The sequence below is a fragment of the Urocitellus parryii genome, chromosome 3 (assembly GCF_045843805.1).
Source record: "Urocitellus parryii isolate mUroPar1 chromosome 3, mUroPar1.hap1, whole genome shotgun sequence".
Taxonomy (NCBI): Eukaryota; Metazoa; Chordata; class Mammalia; order Rodentia; family Sciuridae; genus Urocitellus; species Urocitellus parryii.
Window position 1 is genome coordinate 136,629,522 of NC_135533.1, and position 23,307 is coordinate 136,652,828.

General features: G+C 48.9%; 1 protein-coding gene across 2 annotated transcripts; it reads right to left on the reverse strand.

Moving 5' to 3' along the window:
- Positions 1–5,007: 5,007 nt before the first annotated feature.
- On the reverse strand, positions 5,008–20,046 carry P2rx4 (purinergic receptor P2X 4). 2 transcript variants are annotated; one of them, XM_026386021.2, is made up of 12 exons: positions 19,394–20,046; positions 15,629–15,776; positions 13,022–13,093; positions 12,841–12,913; positions 12,202–12,298; positions 9,074–9,154; positions 8,829–8,970; positions 8,597–8,733; positions 6,517–6,610; positions 6,324–6,389; positions 5,992–6,087; positions 5,008–5,533 (listed from the first exon to the last, which is right to left on the reverse strand). In XM_026386021.2, the coding sequence occupies exons 1-12, from the start codon at positions 19,525–19,527 to the stop codon at positions 5,507–5,509; spliced, it is 1,167 nt and encodes a 388-aa protein (XP_026241806.1). In that variant the 5' UTR covers positions 19,528–20,046; the 3' UTR covers positions 5,008–5,506. The 2 variants fall into 2 exon arrangements, with proteins under 2 accessions (XP_026241806.1, XP_026241804.1); XM_026386019.2 differs by having other exon boundaries at positions 12,832–12,913.
- Positions 20,047–23,307: the final 3,261 nt, after the last annotated feature.

Below are 23,307 nucleotides of genomic sequence, written 5' to 3' on the forward strand. Positions count from 1 at the left end.
CTAACTAGACTGAACTCTAGAGAAGTTCAGAGGTTATTTAGAGCTTCCAGGACACGCCACAGCTTCCCCGTGTGATCTGAGTGAGAGCCAATGAAATCTAATGCCTGTATATTAGCAGCTCTGCTTGTTTATGACCTGTGTATTCCTGAGCCTGCTGAGGTTCAGTTTGCATCTTAACCATTCACTCGCAGCAGTCAGCCAAACACTTTACCTGCTTTGTGGAGGGCTCTGAGGGAAATACTCTCACTTGGCTGAGACACGAATGATCATCCTTAGCATCAAAGCTTTGGTAGGGTCCACACAGTGACCTTGGATCACCCTTTTAGAGAAAGATTGTTGAAACTCAGAGTATTCCTTGAGATATGGAGGAACTGGGTGCTAGCACGGGATGTTCCCTTTTGTAGCTAGAAAATTTGATCTTTTGACTTCCAACCAAAAGAAACTTCCCAATGCTGAGATGTTTGGCTGAGGTTTGCATGTGACTCTGCTCAGAGCCACACACTGGTGAGTGTGAAGTTCAAGGGGGTGGGAAACTGGGAGGACTTTGTGCTGGGAGGACTTTGAGATCTGGTCCTGGGAGGTAAATTCAGTGCCGGGCCTTGGAAGACTGCTTTTTTTGTGGTTTCAGTTTGATAAGCCTTGGTTCAAGGACTTTGCACAGAGACAGAAGCAAAGCCTGTGTCCCCTCCCAGCCATTCACAAAGCCTGGGCATTCCTTGGCTTCCATAGATTTTCTTAAGCTCTTGATTGTAGTTTAGCCAGGTTTCGAGTGCTGTTGTAGAAGCAGTTAGAATTAGGGAATGCTGGTTCCAAAGAGCACAGACTCCGGTGTAAGGAGGGTCGTCTTGCCTGCTTGCTTTTGTCTTTGTAACCTAGTATTTGCGCTTGTCTCCCCACTGCTTTAAATTTAGGGGAAATGACCCAGTAGCTCCACCCCTTCTGGTAGCAGATGGGGTCTGGTGCGTTTGCAATAAGCACCTTGCAGTGGTTAAAGTCGCCAGTCCTTAGGCTTAGCCCCAGCCCGCGTGCACGGACTCTGCCTGGCTGAGTGGGGGAGGGCAGGCTGCATGCAGAGCTCTGCAGAACTCCTCTCGTGTTTACACGCCGCATCGGGCAATGCCATTTATCCCCACGATGAACTCGTCATCCCAGATGTCTTATGGGGAAGCCCAGTGGCCAGGTAGCACCTAGCCATTTGGGTGGGTGGGGTGGGGGAGGTCCACACCATAACTTTTATTTATTTAATTTTTAAAATAAACACCAAAGAAAGCTGTGGAAAGGAACCTCTCCTCATGGAAAGCATAAGTAGACATGGCTGTCACTAGGGCCACCACTCTTGGAGCACAAACGTGGAGTTTTTAAAAGCCAGCTTGGCCAGGAAAAGGGAGAAGCTGTCAGGAGCAGCTTTTTCCAGTGGGCAAAAAGGATGCCTGTGCTTCCTCGAGTTGCTGGCTCCTCTGGGACCAGTGTGGTGTGAGCCCTGCGGCCTGCACCTGTGGCCTGGGAGAAAGCACAAGCCTCCCACATGCTTTTCTTTTCCTCTGCCTGTTTCCACCTCCCCTGTCCATTCCAGAGGTGGCCAGTGGTCCCCAGAAACCTTATCGAGCCCCCTGTTGGCATTTGGGCCTGTGGAGGCCATTACTCTGGCCTTTCCATGGGGTGGAGCTCCTGTCCACAAAGCCTTTCTGGAACAAGGAGAACCCCTGCCCAGGGGGAGGCTGGGCCAGGCTGTGGCCCTCACCCGTCTTTCCGAGGGCAGCTTCACATTGCTGATTGTGGAACCAGGACCCCCACTTGCTTCCAAGGTGCTAGGGAAGGTCTCATAGTCACGGGTCCCATCTTTTCTTCAGCTTCATGGGCCGAGTCTCATGGGACTTTTGACTTTTCTATTCTGTGATCTCTTCGATGCCCGATGCTTCTGTTTTATTCCTGATCCTTTCTACTATGCATTTTCCTTTTATCAGGTGTACAAAGTTAAATACTGTGTATTTATCACAAGTACATGAACTTAAGAGAAAGATAAGCCTTTGGTGTTTTTCCACAAATGATTAAGCTTCTCTGTAAACTTGAAATAAAGAGACAGCAAAATGGTGCAAAGTTTGGGCCTCAGGGTTTTTTTTGTTTTGGGTTGGTTGTTTATTTTGTCCCTCTGTCCTTGTGTCTGCTCTCCTTCCCTAGGTGAACAGCAGGTTACATGTCCCAGTCAATGCTAATGTAGCCAGCAGACCCCTGATTTAGGGCATGTCCTCATATGCTGCTGCTCAGTGTGACTCCAGGACCAGCTGTGTCAACAGCACTTGAGAGCAGGGCAGAATGCACACGCCCAGGCCCCGCTTAAACACACTCACAGGCGGGGCTGGGGAAGTGGCTCAAGCGGTAGCGCGCTCGCCTGGCATGCGTGCGGCCCAGGTTCGATCCTAAGCACCACATACCAACAAAGATGTTGTGTCCGCCGAGAACTGGAAAATAAATATTAAAAATTCTCTCTCTCTCTCCTCTCACTCTCTCTTAAAAAAAAAAAAAAAAGATGTTGTGTCCACTGAAAACTAAAAAATAAATATTTAAAAAAAAAAAAAAAAAAAAAAAAAAAAACACACTCACAGGTGACCCACCTGCAGGTTGAAGTTTGAGAAGCCCTGCTCTAGTGTACAGGTAAGGGCAAGATTCTGGCAGAGGCCAGACAGGTGAGTAGTTCCATCATGTGGAATGTGTCCTGTAGTCCAGGCCTGCTCTGTTACACTTCGCCCCAGGAGGTGGGTATTAAACTCATAATGAGGATCATCACCTGTGAGCTGAGGCTCAGAAAAGTTAAGTTGGTTGTCCAAGGGCTGGAATTTGTCAGCAAAGCCCCTGGTCTTTGGCGTCCTGAGTCTTGGTGCTTGCTGGTTCTGATGGCATCTGGATGCTCCTCCAGGCCAAAGGCAGAGGAGTCTCTGCATTTCAAGTGTGGCTCTAGTCCTTGGAGGTGCTCTCTTGGCTTTAAATTTCATTTTTCTGTTACTAGGGGACAGCAGGCAAAGTCTAACAAATCCCCATTCCACTGCTGCAGAAAAGCATTGAAATGCAGGCCTTCAAGACTCAGGAGCAAGGGGCTGCTATCCCAAGACCCCACTGCAAATCTGAGGGAAGGGAGGAGGGGTGCACACAGGTGCATCATGGAGCAGAGCTCCAGGGGCACAGAAGACTCCTGATGGCACCAGGGTGTGCCAGTGAGAAGGGACATGGTCAGAAGCAAGATGAGACTGGTGAGTGAAATCAGCAGTGCTGCCCAACACCCATCCCTCACCCCAACTGGCCTTTGCATTCCATTTCAGAAAAGAGAAGGTCAAATGCAGCCCCCCAATACAGAAGACCACTGCCATCACTCCTCAGCTGCAGGGTAATAGACAAACCATTTGTCTTGTCTGTTTGTGCTACTATAACAGAATGCCTGAGATGGGGTAATTTGCAAAGAACAGAAATGTTTTTCGGAAGTCTAAGATTAAGGCACTGGCTGGTTTGGGGTCTGGTGAGGGCTGCTCCCTGCTTCCATATGTGCCCAGAAGATGGAAGGGCTGCAAGGGGATGAGCTCCTCGTCAAGCCCTTTCTATATGGCACCTAGTTCCATTTATGAGGACTATGACCCAGTCTCCCTCCCAGTCCTGTTGCACTGGGGACTCAGTTTCCAACACATGAGTTTTTTGGGACACATTTAGATCATATCATGATTCCTAAAGATTCTAGCTCACTTTTTTTTGGAGGGGGGTACTGGGGATTGTTGGACTCAGGAACGCTTTACCACTGAGCCACATCCCCAGTGCCAAATGAGCATTTTAAAAAAGGCCACATGAATCAGCTCCTCACCCCCTTGGTACTGTAGAGTGACCCAACCATGCTGTGCCACTGAGTTACAACCCCAGCCCTTTATTTTGGACAGGGTCTCACTAAGTTTCTGAGACTGGCCTCAAATTTGCCACCCCCTGCCCCAGCCTCCTGAGTTGCTGGGATTACAGGCGGGTGCCACCACACCTGGCCTAAACCACGACATTGTTGAAAAGTATTTAGCAACCCCCACCCCCAAAGAAAAGTCCAGGTGGATCATTTTTTTCCCGCTGAAGCAGAGTACTTCTAAAGTATTCCCCAGAGTAGTTGGAAATGAAGTGATTCATGGGGAAGGGGAGAGGCAGGCTGCCCCCCTTGGAGGAATCCTGAACCCCTGATGCAGAATCAAGCACGAAGTTGAAGTTACAGCTGGAAGTAGCTCCGTTGCCATGTCACACGTGCACCGAGAGGTGCAGGTGATCCTGCTTTGGGTTGGAGGCTTGGGAAGAAAACAGAAGGGGATGAGCCACTTCCATGTTCCCTAAAACTGTGCCACCTACAGTGTATTACTGCCATCTTATGTAAAAAATGCCAACACAGGTGAGATGCCACTAGGAAAAAAAAAAAAAAAAACTTAGTGAAGATCAAAACGCTTAATTAGGCTTTAAGAGAAAAGCCAGGCAGGGGAAATGCCTGAGTTGCAGAGACGATTGTTTCAAGAGACCTTTCCTGAGGACAGAGCTGGACAACAAATGGGTTTACTTGAAATTGTCAACCTGAAATACCAGCAGAGGGGTTTATTCAGGAGTCACTGCAACCCAGGCTATGTGTGCCATGGCCTTGGGGGGGCTGGGGGGCTGAGGCCCAGGGGAGCAAGACTAAAAAGGAGAAGTGCAGGCAAGATGTTTCCAAACAGAAGTTGTTTGGTGGCAGGGGCTTATCGCAGACTGTGACGTGTGTGCAGCCGTTGCCAGGAGGGTTCTTTGGAGAGGCGAGCTGTGAGGCTGCCATTAGGGCTGGCCGTTCCAGGAAGTGGCCTTCGCTGCAAGGTTGCATGTGGGCAGAACCGACGGTAACTGTTCTTGTCATCAGGCAAATATGTGGGCACCTTCCCCCCATCCCATATTAACTTCCCTGAAGTAAGAGAAGGAAGGAGAGCTCTAGCCCATGCTAGGAGACAGCATGCGAGGAGTAAGAAAAACCACTTGTTTTAATGTTTGATCTTCAACCATCTCTTCACAGCTGTTCTCAGAGGAAGAGAGCCAACTCTGTACCACGGTTGCAAGGACAATGTTCCTGGTTTGGGGGAGAGGAGCAGCAGCCTGGGCCTGTTAAAGTCTAGGGAGCACGAGCCTAGAGGCTTTCTTTTCCTTACAAAGTGCCTGAACGGTGTTGTCTTGGCTCACAGGATTGGCCCCGTCTGCGAGGGCTGGAGACTGCAGCTTCTGGGGAAAGCTGGCCCCAGGGCCTGCAGAAGGCCCCAGCAACTCGCCCCAGCCAACAACACACTGGTTGGTAATCCACTGTGCCCAGGGGACAAATGAACCCCCACACACAGAATGTAGGAGCTACCAGGCAACCCTGAGTACTTATGGAGAGTGAATCAGAATCTGGAATGTTCTCTGGGGTGACATAGCAGCCATTTCTCCCTCCTTCTCATTGTGCTTGATGAGGGCTTTGGGGAGCCCGGGTGTCGGGTAGGCATCATTGGCCTGTCTCACCACCAAGACCCTGCAAAGAGGGATAAGGAGGTCAGTGTCCACCCACCTGTCACTGCCCCTGGACCATCTGAGGCAGGCAGGAATAGGGAGCTTTTCCTGAGGGCTTCTGGACAGCCCTTCACAAGAGGACTCCAGCTGGTTCTAGAATGGGGTACCTAACCCTTCTTGTTAAGCAGGGTGAATTTACCATGAGGATGTAGGTGGTCCCATTATCATGACTAACTCAAGAGATCACTAATCGAAACCAGAGTAGGTTCTGAAGAGTCTGAAGTAAATACTAGAACAGGTGGTCCAGAGACAGAGCAGGCGTCGAGGCTGGCATCTGACTGCCAGCCTGAGGCGATGAGTTGTCAGCTGCCAGAGCAGCACCAGCCTCTGTCCAATGGCCATACCAGGCGGCCCAGGACCCGGGCTTCCCTCCCCAGGACAAGAGGCTCCCTGCCTGCAGGGAGCACAGGAGGTGCCCACCTGCTCGTAATCTTCCACGTATTTGTACTTCTTCTCCCGATAGTAGTATCTCTTCTTCATGCAATACAGGACTATGACATCACACAGCACTGTCGCCTGCACATAGCAAGGGTAGAGAGGATGAGCCCAGTGCTTTAGCTCCTGCTGCTCTGTGTGTGCACTTCCCCCTGAAGTCTGGAATCTCTTACAGGAAGGAAAAGCACCTTCATCTCTGGGGGTGAAGTTCGGCCCAGCCCGGAGGGAGGAGGGACGGTGGGGGTGGGCAAGGAAAGAAGCCTGGAGGCTCTAGACTAGAAAGTGCTGCTGACTGCTGGGGAGGCCCAACCACTCACCACGCCCAGCAGCGCCAGGCCGGAGCCGATGTTGATCATGGTAGGAATGATGTCAAACTTCCCAGCCTGCATGTGACAGGAGAAGAAGAGGAAAAGCTCTGACGGGTAGGGGAGAGCAGATGCAAGGTAGAAAGACACCCCTGTCCTTGCGGGGTCCCCACAACAGCCAACAGGGAGTTGGCGGCAGGCCTACCTTCCCAAACACGATGATGTCGAAGCGGATACCATATGCCTTAATGAGTGTGCGCTGCTCCACGCCAGTGAGGTCCCGGTAGTACTTGGCAAACCTGTGGGCATAGGGCAGGTCAGAGGGAAAGGGCACAGGGTCCCGGGAGAGGGATGTTAGAGCAGGATGCAGTGAGTCCCTTACAGAGGGAGGGTGCTGGAGGCACAGGTAGACCCCTCTCTGTCTTCACCCTCTCCTTCCACAAGGTAGCATAAGCCTGAATATCCTTGCTCTCAGTGTCCTTCCTGATACATCTGACCTCCCTACCTCTCTCAAGGGGACTTGGCCACTAACTGAGAATGTGGCCAGCCAGCAGCAATCTCCAAGACTGCATTGTGTGGTCACAAAACTTAGCATCACCTTTAAAAAGTAAAAAGAACTAAGAACCACTGATCCATCAACAGATGAAGAGGGAAATGAAATGTGGTCCATCCACACAATGGAATATTATTTGGCCATAACAAGAGGTGAAGCTTTATTATCTGCTACAACATGAATGAACCTTGAAGACATGAAGCAAAATGAAAGAAGCCAGTCATGAAGAGACACATGGTGTATGAGTCCATTAACAGAGGAGTCCAGATCTGCAAAGCCACAAAGTAGACAGGTAGTTGCCTATGTCTGCGGGGTGGGAGGGGTGACAGCTAGAGGGATCGGGGTTTCTGAGTTGAAGATGATGTTCTAAAACTGACTGGTTGAACATATGTGTAAATATATAAAAATTACTGGATTCTAGACTTTAATGGGTGATTGCTCACAGAGTAGTCTTAATTCAGCCATAAAATTCAAAGATACAAATGAAACAGAAAACCAGCAAGGAATGGTGGAGGGGAGAATCACTGAGAGTGGTCCCATTCCTCCAGGAGCCGAGGCCTAAACCTGAGGCCTGGGATCTGGCTGGTTTATGGCTTCCATGTTGAGGTCCGGGGCTGGTAGACTCAGCAGGGCTGGTATTGGCAGAGGCTCCACCAGCTGCTCTCTGCTTTAGGGTTCTGATCCAAGCTTGTGGTTTCTACAAGAACTGTGTGCTGGTAGAGAGAGCAACATAAACCTAACTCCTAGGGAAGAGTTCAAATACCTTCCCTGCCATCCACCAGGGAGTGGGATGGTTCAAAGGGACTGTGGATCTGCAGAGATTCTGACAATGCGATGCGCATTTGATACCACATGCCACCACTAGAGGGAGACAAGAGCAACAAAAAAACTTCTGATCCATTCCAGTGTTCCTTGCAGGGCCTGGTTTTAGGAGCAAGTGCGTTTGGGGAAAATTCCTTAAGGAGCATATGAAAAAGTACACAGCTACAGATTTTGCTGCCTCGAGGAAATGGAAAATACGCTCCTGGCCCTCTTATCAGATAACTAGCTGCACTGGATTAAATAGTGCCTCCCTGAAAATTCATGTCACCCGGAACCTATGGATGTGACTGTAAATAACTAACTGGAAATAGGGTCTTGGAGGTGCAATTAGTAAAGATCAGGTCATACTTGATTCAGGTGGGCCCTAAATTTGATATGACTACTGTTCTCACGAGAAGACACACAGAAACATGCATGGAGGGAAGAAGGCCACGTGAAGACAGACAGAAGCAACACATTTGTAGGCCAAGGATTGCTGAGGGCCATCAGAGGCTGGAAGAGATGGGGAGGATCCTGCCTAGAGCCTTGGGAGTGGGGGGCTGGCCCTGCAGACACCTTCATTTTTGACTTCTGGCCTCCAGAACCTAGAGAACACATCTCTGTCAAGGCAGTCAGCTCTGTTACTCCAGCCCAGAGAAACTACTGTGACAGCATTTTCATCAGGAGATACAAGCAAAGGCCTTTCTTGGGCCTAAAACCTGCACCCACTGCACCCTCGAGAGCCTGGGGCAGGCTCAACCTGAGAGCAAGACCCTGCTTTGAGCGCTCTCCCAAGCACATGCCTTCCTGCACAGCCTGCCCTGGGGTGCTGCCGGTGTGCTAGTCTTTGGAGGCACAGATGCCCCCACGGAGGAATAACTCATCCATCAGCCCCCCTTCATAGTGAGTGACGGTCTAAGCTCATGCCCACCTGAAATTGTAGCCAGGAGACACATTGTGGTCAAGGTCCCGGGTATCGAGGCGGCGGAAAGAATACCTGGGCAGGCAGAGGGAGGCAGCTCTGTCCAGGTTGCAGTCCCAGTTGATCTGGATGCCCATGATGCCTCCCTGTGGGACAGAAGCAGACACACCCAGGCTCTCGTCAGAGCCGGCTTGGATACGAGAAATGTCCAGGACTGTGAGAAGCCAGGGCCTGCACCTACCTCGACAGCCATATCCTGGAAGCTGTGCCCTGCGTTCTCCACGATTTTGCCAAGACGGAATATGGGGCAGAAGGGATCTGTCTTGGCATCATAAATGCATGATTTGAGGTAGGTGGTGGTGGTGTTGGGAAGAATGTTCCTCCTAGAGCCAGAAGGAAGCAGAAATCCATTGTGAGGAAAACCCCGGAGAAGGACCAGAAGTTTCTCCAAGATACTGGTGAACTCACACAGCGGCCACCACTTACTTGCTGAAATTAAATTTGGGATACCAGATGTTGTTCTTAACCAAAAGAGTGAAGTTTTCTGCAGCCTTTAAAAAAGCAGGCCTGAAAAAAAAAAAGAAGGCAACATACTGTTACTAGAAGTAAAAAATAAAATGCATTTAGATAGCTATGTAATATTTCTAACACACAGACAAGATTTACAGTGTCACTTTGTCAAAGCAAAAGTGAGGTGCAGCATTTCCAGCATTTTCTGTTCTCTTCTGCAGAAGCACTAGGTCTAGAGCTGAGTCTAAGCTGGCCTTCTGGATCCTTCCCCTGGGAGGCCGATGGAGAACCTGAGGGACTGAGAAGCGGGCTGCTGTCTCACAGCCTCCCTGGAAATCATTCCTGGCCGCTGCCAGTTTCAGGCTCACTCTGGGGAAGGGATGCTAGAAAGATGGGACTTTACAGGTCACAGAACAGGTGAGTTCACCTGCAGGCTGCGTCCTAGCCTCACCTGAAAAGTACACAAGTACTGCCCCCCCACCCCGCCGGCACACCTGCCTCCTCCCAATGGTGCCACCTGGACTCCCAGCTGACTACCAGGTGAACCTGTCCCAAGGGGACTCTGTTTCTTTGGTGGATTTGTCTATGGGAGAATCTGGCACCGCAAGGCTAAGTCCTCTGTGGAGGGGCTGGGGCAGCTCCCTGAGCCAGGTGTAAATTGCAGAGCTACAAGTGACATCAGTGGTCTTTTCAGTGGAGGGACAGGAGCAAGGCCATTGACAAGGCTGCTGAGTCCCCACTGCCAAGGAAAGGCCTTGAGCAATGCACATCCCTCAGGCTCCATGTCCCCATTCCCTCAAGAGGCAGGGATTCTGCAGAGCTTTGCAAACATCTGCCATTTTCCATTTCAAAGCTTTTGCAGCTACATCTTTGCACCCTGTCTGCAATACTTAAGATCAACTCACCTTTTAAAACAAAGTCGATGTGGAATTCACGACATAAAATTCACTATTTAAGAATCAATCAATTCAGTGGCATTTAGTGCATCTGCAATGTTGGGAAACCGTCACCTCTATCTAGTTCCAGAACATTTGCATCACCCTAGAGGACCTGCACATCCACCAGGGAGTTAGTGCCTTGAGACCCCACTCTGCTATCTCTACTGATCTGTCTATTCTGGGTATTTCATATGAATAGAATCAAATAACATACGGCCTTTGTGTCTGTTTTCTTTTACTCAGTGATGTTTTAAAGATTCACCCAGGTTGTAAGGGGGTGTCGGTGCTTCATTCCTTTTTATGAGGCTGAGTAATATTTTATGCTATGCACACACCAAAATTTGTTTATGCATTCTTCTGCTGATAGGCATTTGGGTTGATTCCACCTTTAAGACTAACTCATTTTTTTTATTGATATTTACTTTGAAATGAAACTTTCCCTCATGACCATAAAAATATCACTTGTGCTGGGTGTGGTGGCATGTGCCTGTAATCCCAGCTTCTTGGGAGGGTTAGGCAGGAGGATCACAAGTTTGAAACCAGTTTGGGCAATTCAGCAAGACCATGTCTCAAGATTTTAAAAAAATCTTTTAAAAAGGGCTGGGGATGTAGAACACTTGCCTACCATGCATGAGGTCCTGGGCTCAATCCCCAGCACTGCACACATACAAAAATCACTCACATCAGGTCAGAGGTCATTGTTTAAATAAATATAATGAAATAAAAACAATGTTACTAAAACATGTAGTTAATATGACAGGTAATAAAGACACTCCACCCAAAATGGAAATAGGAATATCTTTCTCATCATGTGACTCAATGCAATTTCTTGCATCGGTTTGCTTTTAAAAATCATCTCACACGGACTTAGATCTACTATACCCCTATCCAATATAAATGTACTGTGAGGCACACTACAAGCCACATTATAATGAAAAGTTTCCTAGTACCCACATTTAAAAATAAAAATGGCAACATTAATTTTATATAAAAACCCAAAATATCCACAATATTACTTCTGCATGTAACCAATATATTAAGTACATATTATATTCTTTTTTTTTTCATAATTAATTTCAGACCCTACAGTGTACTTCACACCAACAGAAGACCCAGCCACATTTCAAGTACTCAGCAGCCACACTTGGCCAGTGGCTCCCCTGCTGGAGAGCACAGCTCTGGGAGATCTTTCTGACTCTGAAAAGCTAGGATTCCCTTCCTTTCAGTGTTGCACTCGTTAGTCCACATCAGCAGTCTCCATGTTTTCTTCTACGCCCAGGATGAGCTGCAGAAGCTCCCTGCTCCCCTGGCCTTCAGTCTGATCTCTGGATGACAAAGCCCCAGGCAACAGGAATTCTCAAGGGAAGGTCTTAGACTCCACCCGTTCAAACTACAGCAAATTGCAACTGGGAAGGATGTTATCCTAGGGCAACCCCCAACCTGCTCTGGTTTATAGAATACCCTCTGGCAGATTTTTATTATTTTCCTGTCCCCCCTTTTCCGGTAATGGAACCCCAGATTTCCTTTGGAAGTCACACTTCCCCTACTCTCAGCCTGGGTCATTTGGGTGAGGCTGACTCTAGCCCGAACTCTAGAGGTGGACATGTGACCCAGGCATGCTGAGAAACAAACTGTCCCCCAGCCACGGTGACAGATCAAGGGATGTAGCCCAGAACGTGATTATGGACAGGTCTAGACTCCGCACAGCTAGGAAGGAGGTCCCCCTGGGATTATGCTAGGGGTCCAACAAATGAACCTGACATGGAAAGAGACAGAGGCTGGATGTGGGACAGACGGTCTCTGAGCCTCAGATTGAGCCCTGCTAGGTCTTTTAGGCTAGCTGAATGATGAAGTACCCCTGATCTGTGTGTGTGTGAGTGTGTGTGTGTGTGTGTGTGTGTGTGTGTATACACACCCATGATAAAGCACTGAGATCTGTCTCTTCTCAGTTATTTGCAACTAACGGAGTCCTAACATACAATAAGTCAAACTGCACCCTTATCATAAGTGACCACTTGGGGCTCACCTCACCACTGAAGGTTGATGCTCTGTGGTTAAGGAGCGCTGTCCCAGACACCAAGAGCACACAGATGGCCCCCAAACCTTCCCTGCCGCCTCCCTCAAGGTGTAGAACCAGGGTTGGGGGCGCTCTCAGGCAGAACTCACTTTGGCACATGTGTGTCATCCTCCACCGGGCACCAGGCTGCCACCTCACAGGTCTTCACTGACCCATTGAACGGCACGCATCTTCCAGTCTTGACTCCTGTGGGGGAGGATGGGGAGCCAGGCCTACAGGGGGCTATTTCCTCCCTTTGTGAGGTAGGGAGTAAGCCCCTCATAACATCCTATGTAGCCAGTCTGGAACAATTCTAATTCTGGGACTTAGGGTGTCCAGAAATTGGAACTGGAAGGTGGTTGCCTTAGTGCTGGCCACATCTCTGCTTTGCAATCTCAGGACCAAAGTGATACCAAGTCACAGAATGCAGCAAGATCTGGGCTGGCTTCTGGGACTCAAATGACACAGGGTCCCTGGGCCTCCTCTGACATCAGGCTCACCCGGGGTTGCGTGGCATTGGAGAATGGTGGGGGGATCTTTTTCTGGTGCTGGGGATTGAATCCAGGGCCTCAGCCATGCTAAGCTCACCTCTACATCTGAGCTCCACCCCCAGTCCGCTGGGCATAGGGAGGATTTATTTATCCCTGAGAATTCTCTTTCAGAGATGCTGTGTGGAGACAGTGATCTTGTCAGGAGCTGCCTTCCTGGGGCTAAGCATCTGCTGAGGGGTCACTACTAACCATTCCTACCATTGCTGTGGATGTCGGCAGACCCAGAAGTGCAGTCCGTATCTGATTTGCACACAGTGGTCTTATCAGGAATCTAAACAAAGGAGATCGAGTGAAAACAATTTCCATGTGGTCCAGCCACTCACTCTGGGCTGTGGCGAGTGGAGTGTGAGGCCCAGGGCTTTCCCAAGGAGCCACCTACCTCAGGACAGATGCTCTGGGTCTGGTTCATGGTGATGATCATGTTGGTCATGATGAAGAGGGAGTTTTCCTCCTGCAGAGAGGGCGAGAGGGAGGGAGCCTTGTCAGATCACCCTCAGAGGAGTCGGGCTGGGACATTAAAAAAGCTAGGTATCTCCTTAATAGAATGATTTAAAAAAACGAATATTATGGTCTCCCATGAGAGTTTATAACCTAATGGGGACTCTAATGGGCACAGTGTATGCCTGTAATCCCAGTGACTTAGGAGGCTCAGGAAGGAGGATTGCAAGGTTTGAGGTCAGCCTTGGCAAATTAGCAAGACCCTATCTCAAAAAAAAGTAAAAAGGATGCCCCTGAGTTCAATCTCCAAGCCCTCCCACCCCTGCAAAAAAAGTTTAATTTTCCTGTTATGTGAATTTTACCTCAATTTTTAAAGAATCTACAATCTAAAACAGATCCTCAACAGATTTTGACTTATTAAAGGAAAAGAGCCAATAGTAGCTCAAAACTTGCTCTGTCAACCAATGACTTCTGAGGTATTAAAACACAAAGCCCCCAAGGCCTCAAACTTGACTTCTTTTTTTAGCAGGGAGGGTACCAGGGCACTCAACCACTGAGCCACATCCCCAGCCCATTTTTGTATTTTATTTAGAGACAGGGTCTCACTGAGTTGTTTAGCACCTTGCCATTGCTGAGGCTGGCTTTGAATTTGAGATCCTCCTGACTTATTTTCTTTTATAACTATAATTGAAAAGAAATAAAACATTCTAGAGAAGAAGTTCAGGGGCATTTCTGACATTTCTGTCCTTGACAAGGTTCTGTTTTCTCCTTGTAGATCTGGAGGTGCCAAAGCACTGGTCCAGTTTCTGGAAAGCCACTTGCTGGGGCTGATACTGAAGGGTTGCTAAGTACTGGCTGGGCTGTGGCTCAGTGGTCGAGCACTTGCCTTGTGTGTGCAAGTCCTGGGTCTATCCCCAGAACTGCCGCAAACAAAAATTGCTAATTATGATCTCCTAATATAAGGACCTAATATAAGGAATTAAAGATAAAGACCCCAGAAGGTTCTGGTTGGACCCCTCCCCTCCTCTGGGCACGGGCATTTTTTTTAAAGAGATGCCAGCAGCGTCCAGCATTTCATTTCATACTCCTGAAAAGAGCAGTGAGCTCTGGGAGCCGTCTCAGGGACCAAGGTCACTGTGGATACCCCCCAATATGTCAAGGTGGTAAAAGCTTTAGAAATGGTAGGTATCTTCCTGCAGAGACAAGGAAATGGCCACAAGAGGAGGCCCGAGGTGGGAGTCTCTCCTGATACCCGGTCATGTCCCCAAAGTGTCGAAGAGAAACACACTCCTGTCATAGGTTGAGGGAAGGCTGCTCCTGAGCCTCTCTGAGCTGGACTCCCAACAATTCAGTGTGGTCTACTTTTTGTTTCCTCTGATCTATTTCAAATTTAGGGAAACTTCAGTCTGAAGATGAGCTAAGTAGATGCAGTGGTTGGGTTCCCTCAATGGAGAAGCCCGAGGACACAGAGCAGAGAGCCCCATGGGCCTCACACAGCCCCAGCTCCCATGAGTGACAGGTGGCAGAGCTGCTGGGTGGTCCTTTCCACTCAGGGCAGAAGCAGGGCTCATTCTTTCCTTGCCCAGCAGACTGGGCAGGACAGTCCCACAGCTTGCCAGGATGAGGCCGTGCCTCCACAGAGAGCATGGACAGGTGTCCCCAGGACCACCCCGTTCCATTGCACCTTTAAAGCTCATCATCTCCGGCCTCTCTCTGGACCCCACCAGACCATTCTCTTGAGAAGGCAGGGGAATGGACACATTGGAGAGCTGCTGAAGCCTCTGCTTCCCTTTTTTAAATTGTGTACCAATTAAAAAAAGAGAGTTGGCAACTCATCTGAATTTGGCCACTGTGGGCACTGCACACATCAGCCATCTGGAGGGGTATGGTAGGGTTTGGCCATGTGGCACATAGCTAAAGAGTCAATATTTAACTTGCAGCTTGAGGCTAGGGATGTAGCTCAGTGGTGAAGTGTTTGCCTACTGAGGCCCTGGGTTCAAACCCCAACGCCTTAAAAAAAAAAAGACCAAAATATTAACTTGCAGCTTAATGGGCTGGAGACTAGAATGTCACCATCAGCTTCTCCCCTGACTTTGTTCCTGATGGAATCCTGTGCTGTCTCCTTTTGGTCTGCGGTTTGTCCTCTAACTGTGGTAGACACTGACAGAGACGATTGACCTTGTAGATGTAAGATAATAAAGCAAATGCAAAATGTGCGAAGGTGCTGTTTTCCCCGTGAACTTCTCCCAGGATTTAAGACGTTCGCTATCTTACCTTTTAGAGCTTGAGACAGACCAAGATGTCCACATGGAAGGACATCTGAGGCCAGCCACAGCTGAGGAGAGCCACAGCTGACTGAATGATACCCCTTAGACCTGAAGCCCAAAAGAGACATGGCTGTGCTGCTTTCTGGGGCTAAAACAACCGGTCTGGGTATCAGAGATGGTAGAACCCTGGGTACCAATCACTAAGCAGGCATGACAAGTTAGTACAGAGAAAGTGACACCTGGAGGCTTCAGTATCAGACAGGTCAGAGTAGGAGACCTACCTGAGCGGGAATCACATAATCAGCCACATCCCAGATCCGGAACCCAAGTGTAGAAGTATTGGTCACAGCCACGCCTTTGGCCTTGGTAGTCACTGAGCTGACCACGGAGTCCATTTCCTGGTAACCCTTTTCCCACACGAACACCCACCTATAAAATAACACAGGCCTCTTAAGTGGCCATTAGGATCCAGAGAATCTGAATGGATGCCAGGGAGCCTCTGACAGCCAGAGGCTGAAAGTACCACCATGTTTACTAATTGCGACTTTGAAAAGCTGCTTAACCTCTGGAGGCTCCACCTCCATTTGTGCAAGAGGGGAAAAGTGGCCCCTTTATTTATTTTGTGAGAAATAAATGAGATGGTGTAGGAAAAGCACCAGTATCACAGAGGAAAAGCTCGATGAATACTGTCTTTATTGGATATTTGAGCATTTTCAATACACTGGGGCCTAAGGGAATGACCAAGAGATGACACATTGTGATAGGAATAGTTTCCATTTGAGTGATTTTAGGATCAGGCACAGCTTTAAACTCATTTTATATGTATGAACTCATTTAATCCTGACCACTTCATGAGGCAAGTATCATTATTATATCATCTCCAATTTACAGAGGAGGGAATGGAGACACACAGGTGGCCAACCTGCCCTGAGCATCCATGTGTCAAACTAGAATTGAATGGGAGCTTTACTGCAGATGAATTTCTAGAAGTCCTGAAGAAGAGGACTCCTCAGGGTAAAAGCCCATCTCTAGGATGGGTAGTCCATCTGGAGACTGCTCTGATCAAACGAACCCACAAGTAACCCAAACTAGTGAATTCTGAAATCTTAGCATCTAGTACTTCTAAGGAAGGGAAGTGGATCCTAACACTTCTCCATTCTAGAAATAATAGTAGTAATAGTCTGTGGCATATGTTTAGTAGCTCTGGTGGGGAGGAGTTTTGGTTGCTATAACGTTCCAGTGGTGGGTTGAAACAAACATTACTCTATGCATGTGACATACACTAGATCATTTAATTCTATAACAGTGGTGAAGCTCTATGACCATTTCCATATGATAGATGGGAAGAACTGAGTCCCAGAGTGGTTTAGCCACTTGGCCAAAGTTATGCCTAGTGAGCGGTAGAGCCAAGCTGAGCTGTGAACTGAGACTCTATTTCCAAAGTATGTTTTGGTGTCCTAACCGCAACCCACAAATGCTTTCGCATTTTTAATCACTCAAAATAACAGTAACCTTCTCATTTCAGAAAAGAGAATCATACATGTGACCTGAATTCTTGGGACAAAGAAACAAACTACTATAAAAAGTGCCTTGAGGGGCTGGGGCTTAGTGGTAGAGCACCTGCCTCACATGTGTGAGGCACTGGGTTCCATCCTCAGCACAACATAAAAATAAACAAATAAAATAAAGTTATTGTGGGAAAAAAAAAAGTACCTTGAAAGGTTAAGGTGGGATTCTCTTTTCTAGAGGGAGCACCATGGCTTAAGGGCTTCTGGTTCAAATTCAAATCCTGACTCTGCCACTCATCAGCTGTGTGACACTGGGTTATTTATGGGTTTATTTGATCTGAGGAATCTCCAAGTTCACTGCCCATCCTAGAGATGGGCTTTGCCCTTGACAAGTCCTCTTCTTTGGGGCTTTTAGAAATTCAGCTGCTGGAAAGCTCCCGTTCAATAGGAAGGTCATCATTATTTTACTACCAAGTACAGGGAGTTTCGAAATCAGAGACAGATTGTTTCATACCAGTCATTATCATGTGATTATTTCCTCATCATGTGACTGATAACTGAATTAGATGACTGGGGACTGTGGGTTCAGTCTCTATGAGGAATAGTTGTTTGGGAGAAGAGACCACAGTTTCACCAAGATTAACTAGATCAGGAAGTTTAAAAAGTTTTTTTTTTTTTTAAAAGCCCATTCCTCAGAACAGAGTTGGCTCTGATTATAGCAAAATGTCTAAAAGCAAGGCACTGCTGCTTAAAAACCCTCATAATCAAGGCAGACAACACTCTCTAAGAACCCCACAGAACTGCACTACACTTGATCTTAGTCAAAAGGACAAGAAGCAATTAGAATTGCACTAGAAACATGAGGTGAATCCCATGTGTGATTTAAAAATTTCTAGAGGCCACATTAAAAAGTAGAAAGACACAGAAAAAAATAATTCTTAGGTAGCCCAATATGTCTAAAATATTTTAACAGTCATCAATTTCAAAAAGTATCAATGTGATATTTTACTTTTTCTTGTACTCTTCAAAATTCAGTGTATATTTTTACAGTTCCAGTGCATCTCAATTTGGAGTAGAAATGGATAAGTGTTCAATAGCCATCTGTGACTAGTGGCTTCTTTAAGGTGTAAGAATTTTACAAGTACCCAAAGGTAGAAGTGAACCGATCTTCTCATGAGAATAAAAGTTAAGACCTAAAAGCTGCCTAGAACTTCTGATCCCAAATTCTGCAGGAGTGCATCACAACCATTGTGGGGGAGATGCTGGTCATGTTGGAACTATTTCATCCCTAAGACTTAATGAGTCCAAACCCAGGTATAGCCCAGGAGGTTCTTATGTTGAGTCTCTACCTGGATTTTTTAACTTTTTAGGTGCTGGGGATGGAACCTAGGGCCTCATGCATGCTAAGCATGCACTTCACCACTGAACTGAACCCCAGCAAGACATACTCATGAACACTCAGTACCAGCTGATGCAGGGCTGATTGATGCTGGAAGCCAAAACTACCAGACTATGTGAATACCCCTGGGCAGGGTAAACAGATTCCAAACTTCATCCCAAGGTGGGGGAATCTGTTACTTTTCAAAAATTCCTCAGATGATCTTTCCTAATCAGGTAAATTTGCAAAACACCAGGTCACCCGATCACCAACTTTGCTGAACATAAGAACCAGCTGGGGAGTTGGCCATACTCTATAGCCGAATCTGAAGGTCTGGGATGAGAGTCATCAATCAATATTTTCTATAGATTCCCAAATGGTTCCAATGAGCAGTTTGAGGACCACTACTCTAGGCCTTTTAGGAAAGTGACCTAGTAAATGTATCTGTCAACCCAGCATCTGTAGACACCATAATGCTCCACCTTGAAAGAGAGCCCAGCTGGTAAAGTAATTGCTACCTCCTCCCCTGGGTTGAATTACACTATAACAGGTGCATTCAATTAAATCAAACATTTAGCGAGGCTGCAGGGCATATATAAACACAAGCGGCTCATGGGGGAATGACTATGCTAAAGCAGGTATCCACACCCTCCGCCCCAAACAATGCTGTAAAACAGTCACTGTCCTTTAAACACTTTTGGGAAGTGCGACCTTTCCACTATCTTGGGTTACCGCAAAGTGATCAAAGGAAAGGAGAGGAAGCCACAGACTCAGAAGGAACCAAATGGAAACCCCAAGCCTTGGTTTTGTCAGTGGGTCATCGGAATGGCAAGTGAAGAGAGGAAACTGAGACGTTTAGGGCAAAGTTCCCACAGCCCAGGGCCATCAAGGAGCAAGTTGAAAGGTAAACGTGCAAGGTGACGGTCTAGCCAGGCTTTCCCTTCAGCACCCTGAATCAAAGCAGCTTCCCGTCGCCGAGGCCCGGACAGAGCCCGTCTTGGTGGCCCGAGCACGGGTGTGTGCACGGCGCAAGTGGCCAGGGTGGGCAGGTGCACCGCGCGGGCCGAAGGGGGCGGGTGCCCGCGCGGCTCACGGTGCCGGGCCGCTGCCGGCCGTCGGGGACCCCCAGCCCCGGCCCCGCCGGCCCACCGCTCGCTCACCCGATGACGTAGGCCAGGATGAGCAGCTGCACACCGCGGTTCATGAGCCCCACTTTACGGCTGCGGATGAGCACGATGCGCGGCGTGTCGTACTCGAACAGGAAGGCCGCCAGCACCGCGCAGCAGCCCGCCATGGCCCCGGCCGCCGCCGCGCGCCCCGCCGCCTGGTCCCCGCGCCGGAGTCCCGCCCTGGAGGCCCTGCCGTCCGTCGTCGCGGGGGAGGGCCCGGAAGGAGGCGGCGCGGGCCCGGGGAGGCGTCACCGCCCCTCGGGGATGGAGGAAAGGGTTACCTCCCTCTCAGGGAGCAGTGACCGCAGGCGCGGGTGCAGGGGCGCGGTGACAGCCTCCAGCGTGGCGGGCGTGGGTAGTGACCCATGGGAAGGGCTCGATGGAATGAGAGTCCCTCCCCTGGAGGATGGGGCCAGCGAGAAGAGGGTCCTCTTTCTGGAAGGAGTCACCCCACAAGGGGGCTGAGGTCGGGTAGGGGCTGTTGGTCATACATGCCCTATCTAACATGGCGCCCAGGCAGCTTCTCTTCCTGTGTCTCCGTTTCTTGGCGCCAATTTTCAATCCCGCTGGCGGAAAACCCAGCCCAATAAGAACTAATTTCGTATGCTTTGGAACTGACATCTGGAAGAACTTACCAATAAACAAGCTCCCGTTTATCTAAGTCCTGCCTCTTATCCTTAGAGCTATATAAGCACATAGCCTTTTGAAACGAAGTGGAACTTCTCTGGTGATTTGTCTCCCCAAACCCTGGAGATGGGTGAGCTCATTTTAACAGAGCCCCATCTCCGGCTCCAGGAGACATCTCTTTCACCTTTTCAGGCGCTGGCTCTTTACACCCACCACTGATCCGGCTTAGGTAAGTTCCCCTCCTGGCTTGTCACCCTCCACGGGCTATAGCAAGAACCGGGACCCTGATCGTCTGGCACACTCCTGACGCCCAGATAGAGGGGAGAGAACCCACCCCACTAAGGCCTTTACAGCCGCAGTGGACTCTCTGAGGACTCTCTGACAACCCGTTTTCTTTTGGGGTGTGAGGCTTCTGGGTTCAGGTGAGAGACCTCTCTGTTTCTTCCTTCTCCTTCTGTAACCAGTAAATCCTAGTACTAGGTTCTTCGTGGCCTCCGGCTTTTGCCCCTGGAGAGCTGCAGTTTGGGTGTAGACCCTCACTGCCTCTCCTTTCTGACTCTTCCTAGAGTCTCCACGATCCCCAAGGTCTTAGAAGGGGACGCCCTTTTAGCCCTTGCTGATCGTTTTTCATCCTGAAGTCTCTCTCTTTCCCTATTGTTAGACCAGGACGCAAGAAAAGACCACTGACTCCAATTAAAATCAAATTAAAGCAAGCTTATAATTTCGACCTGCTGGGCTGCCTCTCCCTCCCGAAAGGGCGGGAACAAGACAGCCTCCCAGCTTTCCTGCAGCCCAGCTTTATAGCCCAGAAAGTTACACAAATGGGGGGTTACAGATAACAGAACTCTGACAAGCATCACACTAATGTTAGTTTACATTTTTTGCTGGCCCCAACATCAGAATTTATGAGGACCATTAGAGCCTCAGAGAGGGTCGTTGTCTGGCCAGGGAAGGCCAATATTTATGAGGTGTCAGTAAGTTTCAGAGAGGGCTGTTACCTGGTCAGAGAGCCAGGCATGGGTGAGTTCAAGGCACGGGCAGGCATTCCAAGCAGGTTCAGAATTTGCAGTAATTTATAGTAAAGCCGAAATTATCTTTTCATGGCTTTGTGGCAAGATGGCTCCCAATTTTAAGAAAAGATCAGGTTGGGTCTATCACTATCTCTGTCTCTCTCTCTTTCTCTCTCTCTCTCTCTCTCTCTCTCTCTCTCTCTCTCTCTCTGAACATGAGCACCTCCTCATCCATACCTGAAACCTCACTCCTCAAATGTCTCATAAAAAATCTGGCCACACTCTCTCTCACACCAGACATCAAGCCCAAACTCCTGATCAAATTCTGTACCCAAGACTGGCCTACATATCCTCTGGATAATGGCAATCATTGGCCTCTAGAAGGCTCATTAGATCCAAATCTTCTCTGGAACCTTTTTAACTACTGCCAGCATCTGAAAAAATGGAAGGCGATTCCCTACGTTGAAGGTTTTAGCCTTCTTGAATAGCACCCTGCTCTCTGCCTTTCCTGCTCTCCCTCTCAAGTTCTCCTTGCTCGAAAACCCCTCCCTTCCCTTACTTCCACTCCTGACCTAATGGACTCTTCCTCATTTGACCCGGCAGACGAACCCCCACTTTATCCCTCAGCCCCACCTGCTCCTCCTCTCCCAACATCCCCTCCTCCTCCTTCGTCTGATCCCATGGATCCTCAGCCTTCTGTTTCGTCCTCTTCCCCTTCCTCTTCTTCCTGTCCCTCGCCGACCGACTCTTTCAGCTCTCCTGTTACCAGGTCCAAGGGACCCCTTCCCACCCCCATGACAATAGCATCCCTTCATGAGGTTGCTGGCCCCGAGGGTGTTATCCAAGTACATGTGCCCTTCTCCATGTCGGACCTTATGCAGCTAGAAAGGAAGCTAGGCTCATTTACCACTGACCCCATCACTTACATTCAGGAATTTCAATGGGTTCTGCAAGCATATAGCCTCACTCATCACGACATTTACATGCTCCTGGCCTATACACTTCTCCCTGAGGAAAGGCGAGGGGTCTGGGAATTAGCCCAGGCCGATGAAAATCATAGAACCAATCTCAATCACCCTTCGGGCCCACACACTGTCCCAGAGCAGGATCCTCTATGGGATTACAACACCCCTGGAGGTTTGCATTCTCGTGACCTTTTTGCATCCTGCCTCTTGGTGGGCCTGAAGAAGGCTGCCAGCAAGGCCGTTAATTTTCAAAAGGTGCAGGAGGTTATTCAGAAGAAGGAAGAAACACCTTCAGAATTCTTGGATAGACTAACTAAGGCCCTCCAACAGTACACAAACCTCGACCCAGAAACCCCTGACGGTCGCCATGTCTTAATGACATATTTTCTGGCCGAAAGCTACCCTGACATTAAGGCCAAGCTTAAGAAGCTTGAACAGGGCCCTGCTACCCTTCAAACCAAAATCCTCACGGTCGCTTTCAAGCTTTTCCATGGGAGGGAAGATGAAAGTGAATGCCGCAGGCAGAAGGCTGAAAATGCCAAATTCCAAATGTTGGCCCAGGTCATTCAGGGAAGGCCATCACCACACCGTCCTAATAAGACGCCCCCTGGAGCTTGCTTCAAATGTGGTAAGGAGGGACATTGGGCCAAGGTTTGTCCTTCGCCAAGGACACCCTCCACCCCCTGCCCAAAATGCCACCAAAGTGGACATTGGGAGTCAGACTGTCCAACAACCCGGAGGGGAGGCTGGTCAGCCGCCCTGCAACCCCAGCCTCTCCTAGGCTTGGCAGAGGAGGATTGACAGATCCCTAGGCCTTTCCTCCCAACTATAACCATCAAGAAGCAAGAGCCCAGGGTCACCTTCCTGGTGGATGGACGCTCCATTACCTTCCTCTTGGATACTGGTGCCACTTTTTCGGTCTTGAGGGAGTATTGGGGCCCTACCACGCCTTCAAAAACTCCTTTTGTCGGGGTAGGAGGTAAACAGATTTTCCCTCGAAAAACTCCTCCCTTATCATGCTATATGCAGGGATCCCTTTTATCCTTAACACACTCCTTTCTCATTATGACCCATTGCTCCATTCCCCTTCTGGGAAGGGACATACTCTCACTATTGAAGGTCACCATTCACATATCACCCTCACCTCCCCCGCCTCTCATTTCCTCATGATGATCCTAGGGACAGATACACATCCATCATGCACTTTCCCATGACTATCTAAACCAGTTAACTCCGAGGTTTGGGACACAACTACACCCTCTGTGGCTAAATGCAGTCCTATTCATATTGTTTTATGGGACCC